The 22,391-nt window shown below is 32.8% G+C and overlaps 1 protein-coding gene across 1 annotated transcript; it reads right to left on the bottom strand.

The window, feature by feature from the left end:
* Nucleotides 1–19,797: 19,797 nt before the first annotated feature.
* On the bottom strand, nt 19,798–21,205 carry LOC113700876 (B3 domain-containing transcription factor VRN1-like). Its single transcript, XM_027221305.2, has 4 exons — nt 21,092–21,205; nt 20,445–20,976; nt 20,178–20,347; nt 19,798–20,074 (listed from the first exon to the last, which is right to left on the bottom strand). Exons 1-4 carry the CDS (start codon nt 21,203–21,205, stop codon nt 19,829–19,831), a joined length of 1,062 nt encoding a protein of 353 aa, XP_027077106.1. The 3' UTR covers nt 19,798–19,828.
* Between the last annotated feature and the right edge of the window lie 1,186 nt (nt 21,206–22,391).

The raw sequence follows: 22,391 nt of genomic DNA on the forward strand, positions 1-22,391 counted from the left end.
ACAGAGGCTCCCGCAGCAGCTATATTTCAGCAAAAATAAAAAAGACAAGTGGGTTGGTAGTCAAGAGAAAGAGCCGTAGGAACCTCGGTGTTGCCATAGAGGATTGGAAAAATGAGCGACTAGAAGAGAGAGGTGACAGCCATGGAGGATGGAAGAATGAGCGACAAGGAGGTAAAGACGTATAGAGAGATTAGGTTTATATTAGAAAATGAATGATATATGGATAGAAATAAATGTAATTGCATTTTTTTTATTTTAAAATGAAATACTTACTAATATTATGCATTCGATTTGATAATCTTATATATATATGTATTATGAGAATATATATATGTATATGTGTGTGTGTGTGTGTGTGAATTAACTATCTTTGAATTAATTTTTATTAAAAAAATTATATATTTTTAATGCCTTTATAATTTGTGAATGATTGTGAGAGTAAAATATATTAGAACAATAAGATACGTTGAATTGTGAAAATTGTAATTTAAACAGGCTCCTAAATTTTGGATATTTGACTTTCGTAGTTGCAAATTTCTTAAATTAACGGTTAGTTATTACTCTAAGTGATATGATAAGTGTCAGTAATAAATGTGAGATGTGAATTGGAATTTACAGATATCATTTTACAGGGGTGGTTATTATCCGTTAGTTAAAGTTTAGGAGTTTGAATTTTATGGGGTAGTGGAAAAAACATGAGGGAAATGTGAAAAAAATATAAGCATGATTATAGGATTTGTAGGGCCGGTTACATGATTAGTTAAGAGATAAATATTTTTTAATTATAAAAATGTAAAATTCTATTAAAATAGCATTCAGACTTTTGATAATTTTGGAAGCTCCTTATCCAAAACCCCCTCAGCAATACATATAGATATAGATACTAAACGATAGTTATGATAGCGAAATAGTTTTTACCTGATATAATATGTTGTTGCACTTTTAGCGATCATTTGATTTATTGTTGGACCTATTCACCTAAATAAAATAACACCTAAAATTATGGAAGTAAGTTTCCTATCGAAAATAGTAAGTTAAGTGTAATAGATTAGTAACTTTATACCTCAAAAGGTAAATTGGAATAATTATTAAACTTAACTTTTAAATAAATAGATTACTACTTGATATCCCAAACTTACTTTTAAAAGAGTAAGTTTAGTTCAAATAACAGTAAGTTTTTATACATAAATAGTAATTCTTACTAATAACATGGCAACAAAAATGATTAAGGATCAAAATTTACCATTTTTTGGAATGCATGTACAATTTTTACATTAAAACCTTATCTCAAAGTAGTATTAGGAAGTTGATTTGAAATAATGATAAGATATTTTATTAATGATTAAAACTTAGTACCTTAGTTAGTAAGCACTCATAATATACCTTAGTAAGTTTAATTCAAGTAATAGTAAGTTTTTATACATAAATAGTAATTATTACTGATAACATGGCAAATTTGATTAATAATCAAGATTTATTGATTTATGGGACGCATGTACTATTTTACTTTAAAACTTATCTCAAACTAGTATTAGGAAGTTTATTTGAAATAACGATAAGATGTTTTATCAATGATTAAAGCTTAGTACCTTAGTTAGTAAGTACTCATAATATACTTGTATAATACATGATTATAGGTATAATAAATTTTATACTTATATATTTTAAAATACTATGAAAGATAGTATGAACTAAACCTACTCTCCAAAAAGTAAATTTCGGATATGCAGTAGTAATTTATTTTTAAAAAATTTAATTTGCATATTTATTTCAATTTACGCTTGAACATACATCGATCGGTGCTCTCTGGATGCGTCCAAACTCCAGTGAATGTCTTTAAACTAAATTCTAATCAAAGTAGTATCCAAAATGCAATGATTCAGAGTAAAATGCCCATAAAACTTAGTACAAGGACAGCTAGTATGAATATCCGTGCTATCCAAAATATTTATGTATTTTACATAAATGTAATGATTCAGAGTAAAATGCCCATAAATAGATAGTATTTTGTTGATGTAATGCCCATAATCCGTGGCCCCAGGATGGTTTTGTTTAGTAATTAGTATTGCTTACGCTTCCTCACAAATGTTTTATTCTTAGGCCCTTTATATTTATGTTAATTCTGTGACATCCCAACACATTTTTAGCTTCTGCAGTACGCAACATTTCCAAACCCCGGTTATAGTTCACCACTTGCTTTTGTAGAAATATTCTCTTCTTGATCCGTACATGTCAGGTTACAACGTGCCGCCTTCTTTGCCATATGCTTTACTTTCCACACCTCTTCTTTGACTACTAAACATATCGCAGCAACATCCGATTATTAATCTGTATCTCATTATTATGTTTAACAAATAAAGTACGATAAGAATATTAGAATGTATTATTATCCCGTAATGGGAGGGATTGTCACTCTATAAATACTTTAGGGCTCCTAGTCCCTCTCACAACTCTAACATACGTTATTTTCACCCATGACTAAAATAACATAACAGAGAGTTAAGTGAGGGAAAATTAGATAGCATAAGGTTTATAGTTTACAACCTTGGTGATTGAAAGGCTTGGTGATAAAGAGCTGTGAAATTCTTCTACAAAATATTTTCAATGTCTCAAGGTATGCCAATTTAAAATTTATTTCTAAATTTTAATTTACAAATCATACTAAAGATCCTACTCTTTATGTCTAACATGTAGTATTAGAGTTAGGTTGAAGTTTATGACTTGTAAATTAATTATGTCACACTTAATTTTGATTTATTTTGTCAATAAAATTTGGGACAAAATTCTTAGAGTTCAAGACTTTGGTACATTATTTTTGTACCACATATGCATATGACAGTCTTGATTTTGTTTCCTTTAATGATAAGTATTAAAATTTCAAAGCAGTAGAGGAACTCAATTTTCAATGAAATTTGCGTCATGTATCTATGCTATTGACAATGTTTTCCACTAATTGTTATGGTTGGGTGATAGTTAGATATTTTTTTAATCATATATTCATGCTTATTATGAATCCCATGATTGATTGTCTTGATGTCAACCATGCAATTGCTCAAATGTGTATGACTTTAAGTGGCCCATTGCATGGACCAAAGGCTTGATTAAACATATTATCGAACTTTGGGAACGGACATCTGTAAGAACACAAAATGGAATGGACAATAATTTTGGACCAATTAATTGACTCTTTTGGTCAGTTTGGAACATGTACCAACTTGTAGTATTAGTTGGCTTTGGATAAGCTATCATGAGTGATGGCGGAATTGACAATAATTGAATAGAAGATTTTGCTTCCTTGGTTATGAGAATCAATTAAATTTTTTTGGTCTACCATATCTGATCCTTGGGAAAGTATTCAATATTATTATTAGAAGCTTAATTGTTATCTTAATAACATCTAAGCTCTATGTAACCGCAAGAAATTAAGAAGAGCAAGATATATGTCTGATTACAATGCCCAAAATTTCTACTGATGATTTTGAATGTAACCATATTATGTGCGTCTTAATTACTTCTTGGCATAAAAGGTTTTGTGTATTAACATAAAATTCGAATGTGTAAATTGTACTTGAGCTGAAACACCATTTATGAGCAATTATATATGGCTGATAAATATGCTCTTATTACAATAACCTTATTCACACGTGAATTATGATGGTTGATTGCATAATACTTTAATGGTTGCAGTAGTTTATGCCTTGGTGAACCATTTTTTGAAACCCAAATTATTTGGTGCATATATACTATTATTTCATGTCTTCATGGTATCTGTCAACGACAATTGATATGTGCACAATTTTGGGAAGAAAGTTTTGTACTAATATTAAAAATTACAATTATTTCATGAAAAGCCCAAATTTTAAGAGAGCATATATAAATGCATATTTGGGGTAATTTGAGATAAAGGCATTCTTAATAATGGTTCATGGTTATTCAAGTTACCATGTATTAAACCAATACAATCATATTCTTGGGCAACTTAAAGTTCAATAACCTATATCAACAAGATAGTAATTGTTGAAACAGAATCAAAGAGATTTTTTTAATTCTCTATTTTTCCTACAATTCATTCTAATCTATATATATACAATTTTCTGGTACACTTAACAAGGAAAGTCTACACCTAATTCCCTTAATTTTAGAGATAGCTTATTCACCCTGATTTCCTCCACTAATTTACCTAAAATATCTCCTAAGATTACTCATTCAAGATTCCTACACTTCCCCTCAAGCTGGTGAATATAGATCTTCCATTCTCAGCTTGACAACACTCTCATGAAACATGTTGCTACATTGTCCCTTTGTCATCACATCTGCAAGTTGAAGTCCTGTCAGAACATACGGAGTACAAATCAGTCCACTTTCTAGCTTCTCTTTAATAAAGTGCCTGTCTATCTCTATGTGCTTCGTCCGATCATGTTGCACTGGCTTGTGAGCTATACTTATAGCAGATTTGTTATCACAGTATAGCTTCATCGGTTTGCTCCATTGAATCCTCAAGTCTTCTAGGATAATTTTAACCCACAATAATTCACATACCCTTGCTGCCATAGCTCTGAACTCTGCTTCAGCGCTTGACCTTGCTACCACACTTTGTTTCTTGCTTCTCCAGGATATTAAGTTTCCTTCACGAAATGTACAATATCCCGAAGTTGATCGCCTGTCGACTGGAGACCCTGCAAAGTCTGCATCTGTGTAAACGGCTAGATCAATTTCAAGACCCTTTTTGAATAAAATTCCCTTCCCTGGATGTGCCTTAAGTAATGAAGCACTCGATAAACTGCTTGTAAATGAACTCCTCTAGGATCATGCATAAACTGACTAATAACACTGACTGAGTAAGCTATATCTGACCTAGCATGTGCGTGATAAATGAGTTTCCCAATAATTCTTTGGTACATTTCTCTGTCCACTGGTTTATCTCCATGAGCCTCACTTAATTTGTGATTCTGTTCAATGGGAGTTCCAACTGGTTTGCTCGCTGTCATGCATGTTTCCTTGAGCAGGTCCATAACATACTTCTGTTGAGAAATAAAAATTCCCTGCCTTGATCGAGCCACTTCAATTCCCAGAAAATACTTCAATTTTCCTAAATCCTTTATTTCAAATTCCTTGGCTAGGCACCACTTCAAAGTTTCCTTCTCTACTTCATCGTTTCCTGTCACTATAATATCATTCACGTATACAATCAAAACAGTAACTCCCCCGAAGGCTGAATGCTTGATGAACAGGGTATGATCTCCTTGACTTTGCTTGTAACAATTAGCTATCATTACCTTGGCAAATCGTCCAAACCAAGCACGTCGGGATTGTTTCAGGCCATATAATGCCTTTTTTAACCAACAAACCTTGTTCTTGTCAAGCCCAATGAATCCCGGTGGAATGCTCATATAAATCTCCTCCTCTAATTCTCCATGAAGAAAAGCATTCTTCACATCGTACTGCTATAATTTCCAATCAAAATTAACAGCCAAGGATAGCAAAATTCTTACTGTATTCATCTTTGCTACCGGAGCAAACGTTTCCCGATAATCTACTCCATATGTCTGTGTGTATCCTTTCGCGGCTAACCTTGCCTTGTAGCATTCTAGGGACCCATCTACCTTAAACTTTACTGCATACACCCACTTACAGCCCACTACTTTCTTGTTCTTTGGTAACTCAAGTAATTCCCAGGTCCCATTCTTCTCTAATGCATCCATTTTTACTTCCATGGCAAGTCTCCATTCTTTCTTTGATAATGCTTCAGACAGTGAGTTAGGAATAAAGATTGTGTTTAAGGTGGAAAGGAAGCTTTGATGGCTTGGGAAAAACTTCTCAAAAGACACAAAGTGAGACAATGGATATAGGAGTCATTTGGTGTATTCTCGGGTTTTTTTCCTTACAACAATAGGTAGATGTAGGTCCTGGTCAAGGCTAAGAGGCTCAGGACAAGGTGATTTAGAGATGGAAGAATGGTTAGTCGGTGGTGTAGAATTTAGATTTGATTCACTCATTGTTACCTCATTCCCGAAGCTTGGTTTAGAGGATTGTTCTTGCCTTGTAACCACGATGGGATCTCCTTTCCTTGTATACAGTTGGTCAAACCGGAACCAGTTATAGATTTTATGATTTTTTTCCTTTTTTCCTTCTACCACATCAGATTGAGGAATTGACTCTTGGAATTCAGATTTGGATGACTAATATTTGTACAACTCTAAAGAGGGAAATTTTAACTCCTTATCTTCAAGTGTATCTAACTCCCCCTGAAGATAAGGAGTGATGAAATAGGGTTTATTTTCAACAAATGTAATATCTGCTGAGACATAGAGTTTTTTAGTAGGTGGATGATAACATTTGTAACCCTTTTGAGTAGATGAGTACCCCACGAAGACATACTTAAGAGCACGAGGATCTAACTTCCCACGGTTATGACTATGGACATGAACAAAGGAAGTATATCCAAAAATCCGAGGAGTGAGATTAAAGGAAGATGGAATATCGGGGTAGAATTTGGATAGGTTCTCTAGTGAATTTTGAAACCCCAAGACCCTGGAAGGAATCCTATTTATGACATAAGTTGATGTGAGTACAGCTTCTCCCCAATATGCTTTTGGCACATTTTGTTCAAACATTAAGGCTCTAGTGCACTCAAGAAGAAGTCGCTTTTTCCGTTCTGCCACTCCATTTTGTTATGGAGTGGTGATATAGGATGATTCATGTATGATTCCTTTTTTTTTGGAAAAAAGAACTCAAGGTTTGATTGAAATAATCACGAGCATTATTTGAACGAAAGTGTTTTATCTTGGTGCCAAATTGATTTTGAATCATTGCATGAAAAACAGGGAAAATACGACTCAAATCAAACTTATTTTTGAGTAAATAGATCCAAGAGACTCTTGTGCAATCATCGATAAATGTGACAAACCACTTAGACTCTGAGATGTTTGGAATAGTTGATGGCCCCCAAATGTCACTATGGATTAAAACGAAAGGAGAAGACGATCGTTTATTACTGATAGGAAATGGTACACGAGTGTGTTTAGCATACTCACAAATATCACAATGAAAAGACTGAACATCAAATCCCTTGAACAAGGAGGGAAACATTATTTTTAGTGTAGAAAAAGACACATGACCTAGACGTCTATGATGTAACCAGATGACATCCTTATTGGAGGGTGAAGACAATGTGGACAAGGTAGATTTACTAAATTCTGGTTGACTTGATGTATCCAAGTAATAGAGTCCATCATGCTCCTTAACTAGTCCAATCCTCTTCCCCGAGCCCCAGTCCTGGAAGTCACAACCAGATTCATCAAATATAACAGAGCCAGCTAGATCTTTGGCAAATTTTTTTTACAGAAATCAAATTTGTAGATAATTGAGAAACATGAAGAACATTTTTAAGAATCAATTTTGGAGTAACTTGGACATCTCCGATTCCTGCCACTGTGGTTGTAGTGCCATCTGCAACAACAATCTTTCTATTATTAGGACAGGGGTTATAGGTTTTGAATTTATTTGAAATATGAGTCATATGGTCCGTAGCACCAGAGTCAAGAATCCAGACATTCCTAAGCTCATTGCCTAAAACACTAAACGCAAAAGAGACTAGAGTCTTATCTGAAAGTGTCAATGAACACATACCTTGATTCCTTGGTTGAGAATTGTTAGTTGCTGGTTTGTCAACTGTCTCTAACATACTTTTAAGCTTCTCAATTTCCTCCATACTAAACCCTCCAAACACTTGAGTTGGATCTTGAACCGACACATGAGCCTATCTTTGCTGGCCACCTTTCTGTCCCCATTCACGAGTGGGTTTCCCATGTAGTTTCCAGCATTGTTCTATGGTGTGTCGTGGTTTTTTGCAGAATGTGCACCACAACTCCTCACGATTCTTTTGCCTACTTGTTTGATTGGTCTTGTCTGCAGCAACCTTGTTCAGTACCAACCACTGAGGTTTGGAACTTAAAAGGGCTGAATTTTCTATTGAAGGTAACTCTAACATAATACCCCTGCGACTTTCTTCTGCACGTACCTAGGATATTGCTTTGGTTAGAGAGGGAAATTCTGGCTTGCCCAAAATTTGAATTCGTACAAGATTGAATTCAGAGTTTAGGCCAGCCAAAAAATCATACACTCGATCCCTTTCTATGAATTTTTTTATAAACACTGCACATTTGCTATAGTTCAAATCAAATGTCCTATAATAATCCAGTTCCTACCACTGGTTTTGTAGAAAATTGGCATACTCCGTCACTATTTTTGTCCCTTGTTTTGCTCCAGTTGTTTTTGTCTTGATGTTATAGATAAGAGCTGCATCATTAACCTTGGAATATGTCTAATGAAGGGCATCCCAAATTGCCTTTGCTGTAGGAAGAAACATACATGTAGCGCTGATTTCAGGAATCATGGAATTCCATAACCAAGACATGATCATTGAATCCTCCTTTTCCCATGCTTCAAACCCCACCGTTTCACTATCCGGTGCTACTTCCAATAGATGACCCAACTTTCCTTTTCCTTTCAGGAATGTTCGAACCAATTGAGACCACTTCAAATAATTTTTTCCATTTAGTTTATATGCTGCCTGGATGTTTTAAGACTATGTTGTGCTCCATGTAATTTGTTCTTCTTCCACAGTTGAAGACAATTGCCACATTGAGGATAGAGCATCCGCCATGATTGAATAGGATCAAGTAATTGGTCGGAGGGAAAAAAATGTATAGTAAAAGGAACAGCAGTGAAGGCTGGAGAGAATAAGAAAGGAACCAGCAATTAAGGTTGGAATTGACAAGAAGCAAAGGTGGTATTTTTCCCAGAACCCTAGACAGGCTCTGATACCATGTTGAAAAAGAATCAAAGAGATTTTATTAATTCTATATCTTTCCTACAATTCATTCTAATCTATATATACAATTTTCTGGTACAACAAACAAGGAAAGTCTACACCTAATTCCCTTAATTTTAGAGACAACTTATTCACCCTGATTTTTTCCACTAATTTACCTAAAATATCTCCTAAGATTACTCATTCAAGATTCCTACAGTAATGATTAATTAGTTGTCACCAAAGTGGCCTAATTGATATACAGTTTATGCAAATGTTATTTATATCTATTTTGTATGATGATTATAGTTATTAAAATTTGTCCAAAAGTATTTTAATTTCTATAGTCATACGTTATTATATTACCCAAAGGAATATGATATCTCTATTAAAGTTGGAAGTGAATAATTGTTATCACTTATTGAGTGAATCATTAGTATGTCGTTTTTCTAGTCTAAAGGTAGAATACGATGATGCACTTGATTAGTCTATATGTGTATCTCATGGTTTGACCTGTGTTTACAGCTATTACTCCAGCTTTAGTTTCAAGAATTGCAGCTAACATTCCGGAGTTGAATGGGTCCAATTTTTTTATTAGCGTGACCGAGTGCTTATCACCTTGGGTTGTCTAGACTTGGACTTGTGCCTTCGTATTGATGAGTCTGCACAGCCTACTCCTGAAAGCACCAAACAGGAAAGGATTATGTATGATAATTGGGAGCGTTCCAACTAACTAAGCCTAATTATTCTTAAGAGCAAACTTGTAACACACATAAAGAAATCAATTCCTGGTTTTGATAGAGCTTGTGTGTTTTTAGCATTGGTTTTGCAGCAATTTCAGACATCGGATAAAGCTTTGGCAGGTACTCTTATGGCTCTACTTTGACAAGAAATATAATGGGGTGAGTGGTGTTTGTGAACATATTATGGAATTGAATAATATTGCTGAACAACTTAAGGGTATGGATATGACTATTTCTGAGTCCTTTTGGTGCAATTCATCCTCAACTCTCTTTCTCCACAATTTGGTCCTTTCAAGATCAATTACAATACACAAAAGGAAAAGTGGAATGTTTTTCAACTTATCTCTATGTGTCACGAAGAGGAAGAGAGGTTGAAAAGGGAAAGATTGCAGACTCAAACTGTGCATATAGTACCGCAAGGTCATAATGCAAATACACCTAAAAAGAATAAAAGGAAGAATCGTAAGGCACCAAATAAAGAGGCATTCAACCATATAGGTTTTGATGGGTAATGCCATTTTTACAAGAAGAAGGGGCATACATAGAAAGATTGCGTAAAACGCAAGGCATGGTTTCAAAAGAAAGGTAATTTCCTTTCATTTGTTTGCTTTGAAAACAATTTAATTGATGTTCCTTCTAATACTTGGGGGCTTGATTGTGGTGCAACTATTCACATTTCTAATAATATATAGGAGTACCTTGCAACCCACCAACCAATAACAAGGGAAGAGACAATACTAATGGGGAACAAGATGAGAGTAAAAGTTGAAGCTATTGGAACTTATAAATTTGTTCTATATTCTAGCATTTTGTTAGATCTTGCAAACACTTGTTATGTTCCTAATTTTTCTAGAAATTTGATTTCTTTATCTCATCTTGATTTAGATAGCTATAAATTTTAGTTCGGGGACCATATTTTTTCTATGTCTAAAAATGGTAGTTTTGTTGGTAGTGGTCTTTTAGTTGATGGATTGTATAAAATAAATCTTGATCTTGTTTTTCCACAATCTCTTTCCCTGCATATGAATGTTAATGTTTGCACCAAATGTATCCGTAATAATGAAACTTCATCATTGTTGTGGCATAAACGTTTAGGTCATATATCTAGAGACTGACTTGAGCGACTTGCAAAAGATGGAGTTTTACCAACTCTTAATTTTAAAAATTTTGGTACTTGTATAGATTGCATTAAGGGTAAGAAAACTAAAAATACCAAGAAAAATCCCAGTAGAAGTTTAGGGCTGTTTGAAGTCATACACATAGATATTTGTGGACAATTTCCTCCTTGTATAAGTGGTGAAAAATACTTTATCACCTTTATTGATGACTTCTCACATTATGGCTATCTCTATCTAATTAAGAAAAAATCTGATGCTTATGTTTCGAATTTTCAAGGCAGAGGTTGAAAATCAATTAGATAGAAAAATAAAAGTTGTGAGATCTAATAGAGATGGTGAGTATTATGGAAAATATAATGAAGTTGGTCATAATTTAGGACCATTTGTTAGATTTCTTCAAGATAATGGAATTATTACTCAATATACAGTGCCTGGGATGCCACGGCACTATGGTGTAGCTAAAAGACGTAATCGAACCTTACTAAATATGTTCAAAGTATGGTTAGTAACACAAGTCTTTCTGGGTTTTTGTGGAGTGAAGCTCTCAGAACTACCCCGTATATTTTAAACCGAGTTCCTACTAAGGCTGTAACTAAAACCCCTTATGAATTATGGGTTGGTAGGAAGTCAAGTTTAAATCATATACATGTTTGGGGTTGTTCTGCGGAAGCAAGGTTTTATAATCCACACGAAAGAAAGTTAGATCCAAGGACCATTAGTTGCTATTTTATTGGCTATCCAAAAAGATCCAAAGGATATCAATTTTATTATCCTAACTATTATAATAGAATAATGGAATCAAATAAAGTTAAATTTCTTGAAAATAAAAATTTTAGTAGGAGTCGTGATAATAGGGATATGGTGTTAATTCTAGAATCAAAGGAAATTTTTGAGACATCACATCATAATGATAATAACGATACCATTATTCTCACAGATACACAATCTGATGATCATCAGATTCTACGGAGGCCAAAAAGAACAAAGACCAATGCAGTTACAGATGACTATTTAGTATTTAGTGTATCTGCAAGAACAAAATGGCACAAATGTTGATGATGATCCATTAACATTTTTACAAGCCATAAGCAGTAGTGAATCAAACGAATGGATGGATGCTATGAAAAATGAAATGGCATCTATGCAGGCTAATCAAGTTTGGGAACTGGTTGAATTACTTAAGGGTGTCGTTTCAATGTAAATAGGTGTTTAAGACCAAACAAGACTCAAAAGGTAATATTACCATTATAAAGCCCGACTAGTTGCCAAAGGGTTCACTCAAAAAAAAGGCATAGACTATAATGAAACTTTCTCTCCAGTATCCAAAAATGATTCTTTTCGTATACTTATGGCCTTTGTAGCTCATTATGATTTAGAACTACATTTCTTGAATGGAAATCTAGATGAAGAAATTTACATGTGGCAACCCATAGGATTTGAGGAGGAAGGTAAAGAGCAATTAGTATGTAAGTTTAAAAGATCAATATATGGATTTAAACAAGCATTCTATCAATAGTATCTTAAGTTTCATGATACTATTACATCCTTTGGATTTCAAGAAAATAAACTTGATGATCGTGTTTATCTAAAGGTTAGTGGGAGTAAGTCCATATTTTTTATCTTCTATGTTGATGATAGATTGCTTGCTATTAATGCATTAAGTTTATTGCATGAGAGTAAAAGGTTTCTTTTTGAGAAGTTTGAAATGTAATGTATGAAAGATGCATCTTTTGTACTTGGCATTGAGATTCACAAAGACGGGTCCAAGAAAATTCTTGGTTTATCTCAAATATATTATATAACTAAAGTTCTTGAAAGATTCGAAATGCAAATATGTTCAGCAACTCCATGTCCCATTATTAAAGGCGATAAATTGACTCAAAATCAATGTCCTCAAAATGATCTTGAGCGACGTAGAATGGAAACAGTACAATATGTCTCAACTGGAGGAAGTTTGATATATGCTCAAACTTGTACATGCCCTGATATTAGTTTTGCAGTTGGAATGTTTAGAAGATTTCAAAGTAATCCGGGATTTGATCACTGGATCGTAGTTAAAAAGGTGATGTGATATCTTTTGGGTACCAAAGATTTAATGCTTACCTATAAGCATAGTGATTAATTTGAAATTGTTGGGTACTCAGATTCGGATTTTGTGGGATGTATTGATAGTATGAAATCCACTTTTGGATATGTTTTCATGCTCGCTGGTGGAGCTATATCATGGAAAAGTGCAATATAAACTATGACTGCTTTTTCCACAATGGAAGCAAAATTTATAACTTGTCATGAGGCTACCTCTCAAGCCATTTGGCTATAGAATTTATTGAAGGTCTTCAAATTATGAATTTTATATCCTGACCTATTATGGTATATTGTGATAATTTTGCAACTGTATTTTTCTCAAAAAATAACAAGTGCTCTAGTAAATCTAATCACATTGAATTAAAATTTCATGTTGTTCGAAAAAGAATTCAACAACAAAAGGTGTCCATGGAGCATATAAAGACTGATTTGATGCTTCCAGACCTATTAACAAAAGCATTGGTGCCAAAGAAATTTCAGGAACATATCAGTTCCATGGGTCTTGCTATTTTATAAATAAATATTTATGTATTATTCTAGACACATAATTGCACATATATTATTTCCTGCTTTGTGCACATTTTGTATTTTCAAAAAATTAGTCAGAATATAATATAGGGACCATTAATGAACATTCTTGTTTTAGTTGTTCATTTCCTCCTCAATTAGTTTATTTACATCTAGTTATTAAAATTGTGATATATGGAAGAGAAATATTTTTGTCAATTGACATATAACCGCCATAATCTGTTCTGATAACAATATAGGATAAACATTTTTGTTGTGGCAACTTATTTTGCTTATTGGTTCTGGACTATCATAATTTATGTGGTCATTTGTTCAAATGGGAGAATGTTGGAATATTAATGTGGTTTACATGACCGCATGATATTGTTCCAATATTTATTAATTATCTCACAAGTTTATGGGATAAATAACTACGTAAATAGATTTATGTTGATAGTTACAAAATCCTAAGAATAGACAAATTAGAGGAAGTAGGAAGTCCCATATTCGTTGTATGTAGGCGTATTATATTTATTGTGATAGTTTATCTGATAATTACAGGGTTATTAAGGTATGTCTTATCATTATGTTTAACAAATAAAGTATGATAAGAATATTAGAATCTATCATTATTTCTTGATGGGAGGGATTGTGACTTTATAAATACTCGAAGGCTCCTGGTCCCTCTCACCACTCTAACATACATTATTTTCATCCATCATTAAAATAACATAAGATAGAGTTAGGTGAGGAAAAACTAGATAGCATAAGGTTTATAGTTTACAACCTTGGTGATTGAAAGACTGGGTGATAAAGAGCTGTGAAATTCTTCTCCAAAATGCCTTCAATGTCTCAAGGTATGCCAATCTAGAATTGATTTCTAAATTTTAATTTATAGATCATACTACAAATTGTGCTATGTCTAATGTTGCAGACTAGGTGGCCAAGTTTTTATCAAGACTAGAGTAGTTAATATTCTTACTAAGTTCCGGAGGGGCTCGAGGCCCATGAATTACAAAAGACCGTAAATATTAGTAGCAGGGGGCTGCACAACTGTCCATTTGTAATTAACGGATGATAGTAAATGGAACTTCACCTGCTATATCCTAAGTAAAATATTTTATGTCGATCGATCGGTGGTCAAAAAAGATTCTTAGAATTCTCTCACCATCAAGTTTAGATTCGAATTTTAAACCTAACAGACGGGGGTAAGAAGGATGTGGAGTGCGGTGGGAGGATAAAAAAATAAAATGTCTATGAATTTTTTTGAACTTAATTCACCGAATCAGAGATCAGTTGTAATATAGTGCTTTAGATGATTTAACTACTTATTTTACGTTGTAATATGGTATAAAATGTGAACTTGATAATAATGGCAGTCTCACATGTATGCTCCGCAATACGTTTGCACTTCATTAGTTCTAGAGGTGGCAAAATGGGCGGGATGAGTGGAATTTGCTTGGGTTTGAAATGGAACCGACTCATATGGGTTTGGGCCCAACCTTACCCATATGTGATTTTTGGAACTAATTTGGGCGGGATCACTTTGGGATAAATTTATATTGATCCCGCCCAATACCCAAATCTATTTTCTACATATTGTTTTGCTTTAATTCATTTTTTATTTTTTAAATAACTTTAATATTATTGATTTATTACATTTCTTTTAGTCTTGTTGCGAATTTATATTTTCATAAATTCATTTTACACTCTAGAATGATTTCCTGCCCAATACCCAAATCTATTTTCTACATATTTTTTTTCCTATAATTCATTTTTTATTTTTTAAATAACTTTAATATTTTTGATTTATTAATTTCTTTTAGTCTTATTGTGAATTTATATTTTTATGAATTCATTTTACACTCTAGAATGATTTACACTCTAGAACGATCAACAATTACTTCAAAAAGACGTAACATTTTGATAAGAATGAATATATCTTCAAAACCAAAAGAAAAGTTGAGAGGGCTTGGAATGAATATTTTAATCTTTTCTACTTTTTGTAGCCCAAATGATAAAAGAAAAAGGAAAAGTTGAGAGGGCTTAGAGACCACTCCATCAAAGGCCGAGTTCATTGGATGCTCACTATTGAAGGTTGCTCAAAATTTTTGGATTTTAAAATTTTTTGGGAAGATATTTGGGCCCAATGGGTACCCAAGTATTTCCCAACATTTCTCATCAATTAATGGGTACAATTGGGATATGTCCCATTTTAAACCCAATATCAAATTATAATACTCGTTCCGTCCAAAGTTTCTTTGGGCATGGATAGCCCATTGAGACTTGGGACAAATTGCCACCTCTAATTAGTTCCTTGTTAACTAAGACCAATTGAATCAAAAAAATGATTGGACAAAGAGCACTATTTAGATAGGTATAAAGTCATAATAGTTGAAGATATTTCAAGTATTTTGCATCAGTCGCAAATTTATGATGCACACATCCAATATTATTCTATTTTTTTTTATACTTTCTATCTTTCACTTTTCTTGGAAATCAGGCTAAATAGAAAAATTTTGTTTTTCTGTCCAATTGCCTCCCTGGTGAAAGCTTTGGTTTTGAGTTTACGTTTGAAATGAAGATTATTTGAAGCAATTCGTTTTTTACTATAATTATTTTCTGATATGATATTTGTAAAGTAAAAATGGCTAAAAATATAAAAATACAGTAGAGAAACATGTTTAGAGGATCTCCAAAAAGAAAAAAATTTTAAATACTTTCTATCCAAACAATGTTTGTGAAAGATGCACAATAGACGGGAAGATGATCTACACCTATATTATGTATAAAATGAGAGGAAGGGGATTGGGATAAACATCTTTTGTCACTTTTTAAACTTATTTTTTCTTATTCTTACAAAAACTAAGTTTATCCTAATTAGCCAATTATATATAACTAACATAATTTTCAGTGCAACTATCAATAGGTATAATAACCAAAATAACTATTAATTCAATAAAGAAAATTTCATAAAAAGTAATTTATTCTTCAATTACACACACATGGGCGTGTGCTTGACACTTGTTAAGATAACTATTGTTGTGTCTTCACTCAATCAACCTATCCTGGAAAAGAAATAAAATTTAGTAGTTCTCACATTTACGTGGCTTTTAGTTACCGTTTAGTTTTGAGGTTAAGTCAAAAGAAAATGATCTAATCTTAAGCATAAGTTATGTATATAGCCTTTTGAGTTGAATAAAAAAAAATGGAATTGTCAGAAAATACTATTATAAAGTTGAGAATATGATCTAAAGAGCAAATAGTTTAGTGACAAAAAAAAAAAAACTCCCTCTGTTAAGCTTTGATAATCTTGTTTTTTTTTTTTTTCATTCGTTCTAAATTATAGTTCATCTTCCAATTTAAGAATATAATTATTTTTAATTTCTTCAAAATATCCTTATTTAATATACTTCGTTGCTCGTAAATATAGTCTATCTTATTTAATACAGTCAACTTTTTTACTAGTAATTACTTTGGTATATGTCATGAATGGTGCAATATATCATCATTATTGTTATTGTAATTAATATAAAAGTATAGTGATTGGTGATAGTTCTAATATTGATGTATGGGTAATAGGAAATATTGGACTAGATTTAATTTTTTAATAAAGTTAACTAATTCTTCTTAAATTATGTGCTAAAAAGACCAAGACTATCCAAGTTTGACGGATTGGATATGACATCAATAATTTAGTGCCCATCAAGGATATTTCTCCTTTTAATTTTCAGTTATATTATATTTGTTTGTTTCCAGCAGCGTGGACCTACAATTATTAACTGATAGTAGGATAAATTAAGATAACGAGAATTGCTCAATTGCCAAGTGCAACTTAAGTCGGTGTGGAAAGAGGAAAGTGCAAACACACGGCTGAAGCTTCCATTTGTATCAAGCTTTCAAAATTTTCACTTAACCCCACAACATTTTTTAGGATCCTAATTTTCTCCTCAATAGAGTCCAAAATGATAAATTGGTGCCATAGATTTAACTGTAGCACATAATGACGTCCTAAATAAATTTTAAACATCTTAAAAAAATTCTCAAAAATAAATTTAAAGTTATTCCACCAATGGAAGAAAGTCATGAAATTTAGGGGATTATAAATTGGGTCGTTCAACTTCTCAAAATAAATTAACCTCTGTCTTTTGTTTCCTTTAGCTCTTTTATCACATTAAATCTAATACTTTTTGTTTTCATTTTCTCTTAGCACATTTTCAAAATGATTTAAATCTTTTTGCCTCTCCCTTTATCCTTTTGCTTTTATTCCAACGGCTTTTTTAAAAAAAAAAAAAATTACTGAATATAAGTCATTTCAGTTGATCTACTTTAACATTGGCCTTCAATTGTTTCTATGCTACTGCATGTTCGAATTAACAATTCCAATGGATTTGAATTTGGAATTTACTCAAATTCACATGACGGGAAGACCATATTTTTAATTCCTTATAAGTCTATTTCTTTTCCTCTACTTTTTTGGCACCACATTTTGTTAATCAAATAAAAGTAATTTATGAATTTGTTGCCATTGAAATTTTATCATTCAATATGATGTAATTTTGGATTGCACAAGAACCACAAGTAGGTGATTTACAATAGTTTTTTTATTTTTTTTGGAGGATATCTACCTTTTTATAAGTAGGTGATTAACTGGATGCAATTTTTAGTTTGTCTTTTGATAGTTATACAAGTTGAAAATACTTAACCAAGTGGTGCGGCATATGAAGGTTTATGCGATGCTTCTTTTTATTCTTTTTATGTTTCCAAAATTTGCTTATCCTTGATAACTTGATGTATTAAGCTATGCAAGAGCAAGAAGGATTTGCATTTTTTGGATTTCAAAAAAATATTTGTAAAAGATTACTATCAAATATGTCTTTAAATTTCTTCAATTTAACTAATTGAGCATTAACAAGTGAAAATCAATTAATAACTACAAATTTCATGCTCTGGCTTTTTAGTTAATGCAACTTTCATGGTTCATTTCCCAACTTGTAGAAGCAAAATTATTGTTTGAACCTTCTCAGATAAATACGTATAGCTTTATCTTTTTTGTTCATGTTACTACAAGACTATAGTGTCCAAATTTAGAAATAACATATTTACAATTGCAACTCTTTGCAATTGTGATTTTTTTTCCTTGTTAATTGAGCATTGAATCATTATATCATTGCACCTGTTCAATTTGTCTCCAAACGCAGAGGATTCACCCAACTTAATTTGTGATTAAGCTTGTAGGATAGGAAAATGAGGAAATAAAACATGACTTTCTTGAATTTCTTAAATTGGAGAATGGATGAGATTGATTTATAATTAATAAATTATAAGGACAAATATATTATTTCTTTAATTTTGTAAATTAGAGGATGAACATCCTAAATCTTTCATTACAGAAATATTTTAGTTGCCCAAAAATAATATTTTGGAAGAAGAAAATAATTTGGAAAACAAAGAGAGAGAAGAAAAAAGAAAAATAAAATCAGTATAATAGAGAGGAGTTTTGTCTTGAAGAAAGTTAAGTGACACAAACAAAAGGTTAAGGGGTAAACTTGAGAATTAGAACATACCTTTGGGGGATAAATTATAATTAACCCAAACAGTAATTAGCAAAGTAATCACGACAACTATGTGGTCACCAACCAGATAAAATTCAAAAAATCTCTGTCCAACAAATTTTCGATTTGTGCAAAGAATAGTAGCTTCTTAAATTAATAGTAAATCTATAAAAGATTAGTCAATGGTGATTAAGTGCATATTTAGACCTCCCACTTACCAAAAAAGAAAAAAAGAAAGTGCATATTTTTTGCACCAGTAGCATTGTCTCCTAATCGTCAATGGAAGTTACCATCTTTGGTCCCTTGCACCGGATAAGTAGAGGACTATGTGGCTTAAGATTGTGAAGGGAAAATTCCCTGTGGCAAATAGAGTTAACCATACGATATAGATGACCATACCGGGCTTAATTGTATCCCCTAACGGTCTTAATTGTATAATCAACAAGTTAAAGCTAGAGAAATACAACACTTCAATTATCTTCTTGAATGTGTTAAGCCCTTGCAGTAAAGCCAATAGAGTTAAAAGGGTTGTCCTAAATTCTTCCAATCTGCACTAAAATGTTAAAATGATTTCTTAACTAGTTTTTCCTTTGAATGAATCTTAATGGAGCAGTACACAGAATACCTTAAAGGATACATTATCACATTTTTCTATCAATCTAGTTTTACACCTTTGATTTCCACTCTTACTAGAACATCATTGTACTATCAAACTAGAAGAGACATTTTTTGCATCTGGAAAATGTTGATACAAAAGCATATGTCAGACTGTCACTTGATTACAAACATTCAACAAGAAATTTGCTTTCAGCTATGGCATCAACCAAATCAAAAACTAAAGCAATATAACATGGCCACTGCTGGATCTAGTACTACTAATTTTGGCACTAAAAAATAATTCCTGCTGGTAGTTATAGTCCTAAAGATACTAGTAGTACTCAAAACAAATCCAGCCACAAAACATTGCCATTTACACGAGTAGAATCAGACAACTTAGATGCATGCTTTTCAATTTCTTCTGTATATAGTGATGATGAAAGTTCGAGAGCCCCTGATCAGTTCGAATACACAAACATCTCCAACCACTAGGTTGTTATCCAGCACAAACTTCTCCCAACCATGTGTAATTTTTGCATTTGTTGTATAAAGAAAACATATGACAGGCCATGTTTTTGTCCCCTCTGAGACACGAAGGTCCAAATTGCAGTGGTTGTCTTTGGTCAGATGCTCCAAGGCAAAGCTCAGTCGAAGGTTCTGCAAAACAGAGAAACGTAGGTCAATAGTAGCATCCGCTAAATGCGGCAAGCCATTAGGGAGATTACTAGAGGAGCTAAAGCATGATAGCTCGCTAAATTACCAAAGCGCATCTGCTAGTAACATAGGATGGTTGCATGAAACGAATGAAGAAGGGATTCTCAGATGTGAAAGCCTCTGCTCTTTGGTATGACGAAAACTTGTCTTTGTCAATCACTGTTTTAATTTTGGGATTGGAAGACTGAGTACTGAGCGTTGTTTTAAAGCTTTCTTCTGCAGACAAATCAAGCTAATTAACATTGACATCAACATTAATCAAACTAGATCATTAGTATATCATTAGGAAAGTACAATGAAAAAAGTAGTTTACTTGTGGTGACTCTCTGAGATGGATTGACATTTGCATCCAACTTTTCAACATTCTCCTTGTTTATGCAAGCAGAAGCTTTTTCTTCACCAATCTGAGCTGACCTTCCCCCCTGTTTGGCATGGCATGCTGCAGCTGGAATCTCCTCCAAGATTTCAATGGAATCATCATCAGATGCTTTTTCCATTTCATCTGAATTCCGCATTGGGCTTGTTGTCCTCCTCCTTGGCAGCCGGTCCTCATTACCGAGTATAACTCCGCTGTCCTGAGTGGCTTCTAAAGGATACTCAATTTCTGAAGCAGTTAGATCGAATATTATAACATTGAAGAGGGATTTCTCATCGTATCTGAACACCACGAAATAGCATTGCTCAATGGAATAATACTCTGCAAAATCCTTCCACCCTTTATCCAGCCAAGTCCCGGCATCAGTCTGAAGCAAGTCTACTGGCCATGAAGCTCCATTAGGAACCTTCAACCACACAACCTTCTCCAAACTATCTCCATATTGTCTCATAAATGCAGTTGGAATTTTCTAATATTCCCAATCATCAGCAACAGAAATTATTACAAGTTAATATCAGTAAAAGATTATAGTGTGCTAATATTTGGTAATACTTGGTACTATTAGACCAGCAATAGGTACTTACTATGCCTTGGTCCACAGGAGAAAACACAACTTTGAAGAAATGTGGAGACTTCTTGGCCTGATGATTGAGGGTCTGGTGGTATGATCTCTTGTTGCATCTTTGGTTGGTTTCCATGTATAGATAGATGCCTTCTGATTCCTTAGTATTTTTTCCGGCAAGACTGGAAATGGGAAGATGAATCGCAGGCTAGTTGGCCAGGTTTTCTTCAAGACTAGAGTAGTTAATATTCTTACTAAATTCCGGAGGGGCTCGAGGCCAGTGAATTACAAAGGACCATAAATATTAGTAGCAGGGGGCAGCTCAACTGCCCATTTGTAATTGAAGAGAAGGCAGTAAATGGAACGCCACCTGCTATTTCCTAAGTAAAGTTTCTTAGATTTTCGTAATTTTGAGTTTAGGAGTAATTAAATCTATGGATTTTGTTTTTTACTTGCTAAATTCTGTTAGCACAAAAAAAAAAGCAAAAAATCAAATAGCAGACGCATGTTTGACACATATAAGAAATGTAGGAGAGGAGAAATTTAATAACCACAAACACATAAAGTACCTCCAATTCTCATATTGTGACCAGCATAAACTCTAGATAGAATTATCTTTACAAATACCAAAACTCTCACTAAATTCTTACATTTGAATTTTGAGTTTAGGAGTAATTAAATCTATGGATTTTTTTCCTTACTAAATTCTGTTAGCACAAAAAAAAAAAAAGAAAAAAATCTTATAGTGGAAGCATATTTTTTGACACAAAAAATGTAGACGAAGAGAAGTTTAATAATCACAAACATATAAAACACATCTAATTCTGAAATTGAGACTAGCATAAACTCTAGATAGATTTATCTTTACAAATACAAAAAATCTCACTATTCTTTCATAATTTTCCTCACCCTTCTCAGCTGAAAACAATAATTAGACACTTCATATAGTAGCATGCAAGAGTTGAAATTAGGAAACTATTATGACAAGAAACAACTAAATAATTACTCTATACCTTAACTAAAAAAACTATTAAAATTGAACTATATTTGAACTTCTAATTTAGAAATAGAAAACAATTACGAAGTTTGGTTTAATTATACCATCAAATTTACCAAATCACAGTTCAGTTGTAATATTGTGCTTTAGATGATTTAGATACTTATTTTACGCTGTAACATTGTATAAAATGTAAATTTAATGCTAATGGCAGTCTTACATGTATGCTCCTTGCTACGTTTGTACTTCATTAGTTCCTTGTCAAATCTGACCAATTAAATCCAAAAATGATTGGACAAAGAACCCTATCTAGAGAGGTATAAAT

This window comes from Coffea arabica, chromosome 7e (genome assembly GCF_036785885.1).
Source record: "Coffea arabica cultivar ET-39 chromosome 7e, Coffea Arabica ET-39 HiFi, whole genome shotgun sequence".
Classification (NCBI taxonomy): Eukaryota; Viridiplantae; Streptophyta; class Magnoliopsida; order Gentianales; family Rubiaceae; genus Coffea; species Coffea arabica.

Coding starts and splice junctions, on each gene's coding strand:
- LOC113700876 (XM_027221305.2), bottom strand. CDS start 21,205: ATGGAAACCAACCAAAGATGCAACAAGAGATCATACCACCAGACCCTC. Junction 20,348..20,444: donor ATCTCAGAGAGTCACCACAA/GTAAACTACTTT, acceptor ATTTGTCTGCAG/AAGAAAGCTTTAAAACAACG. Junction 20,075..20,177: donor TTACTAGCAGATGCGCTTTG/GTAATTTAGCGA, acceptor TCTGTTTTGCAG/AACCTTCGACTGAGCTTTGC.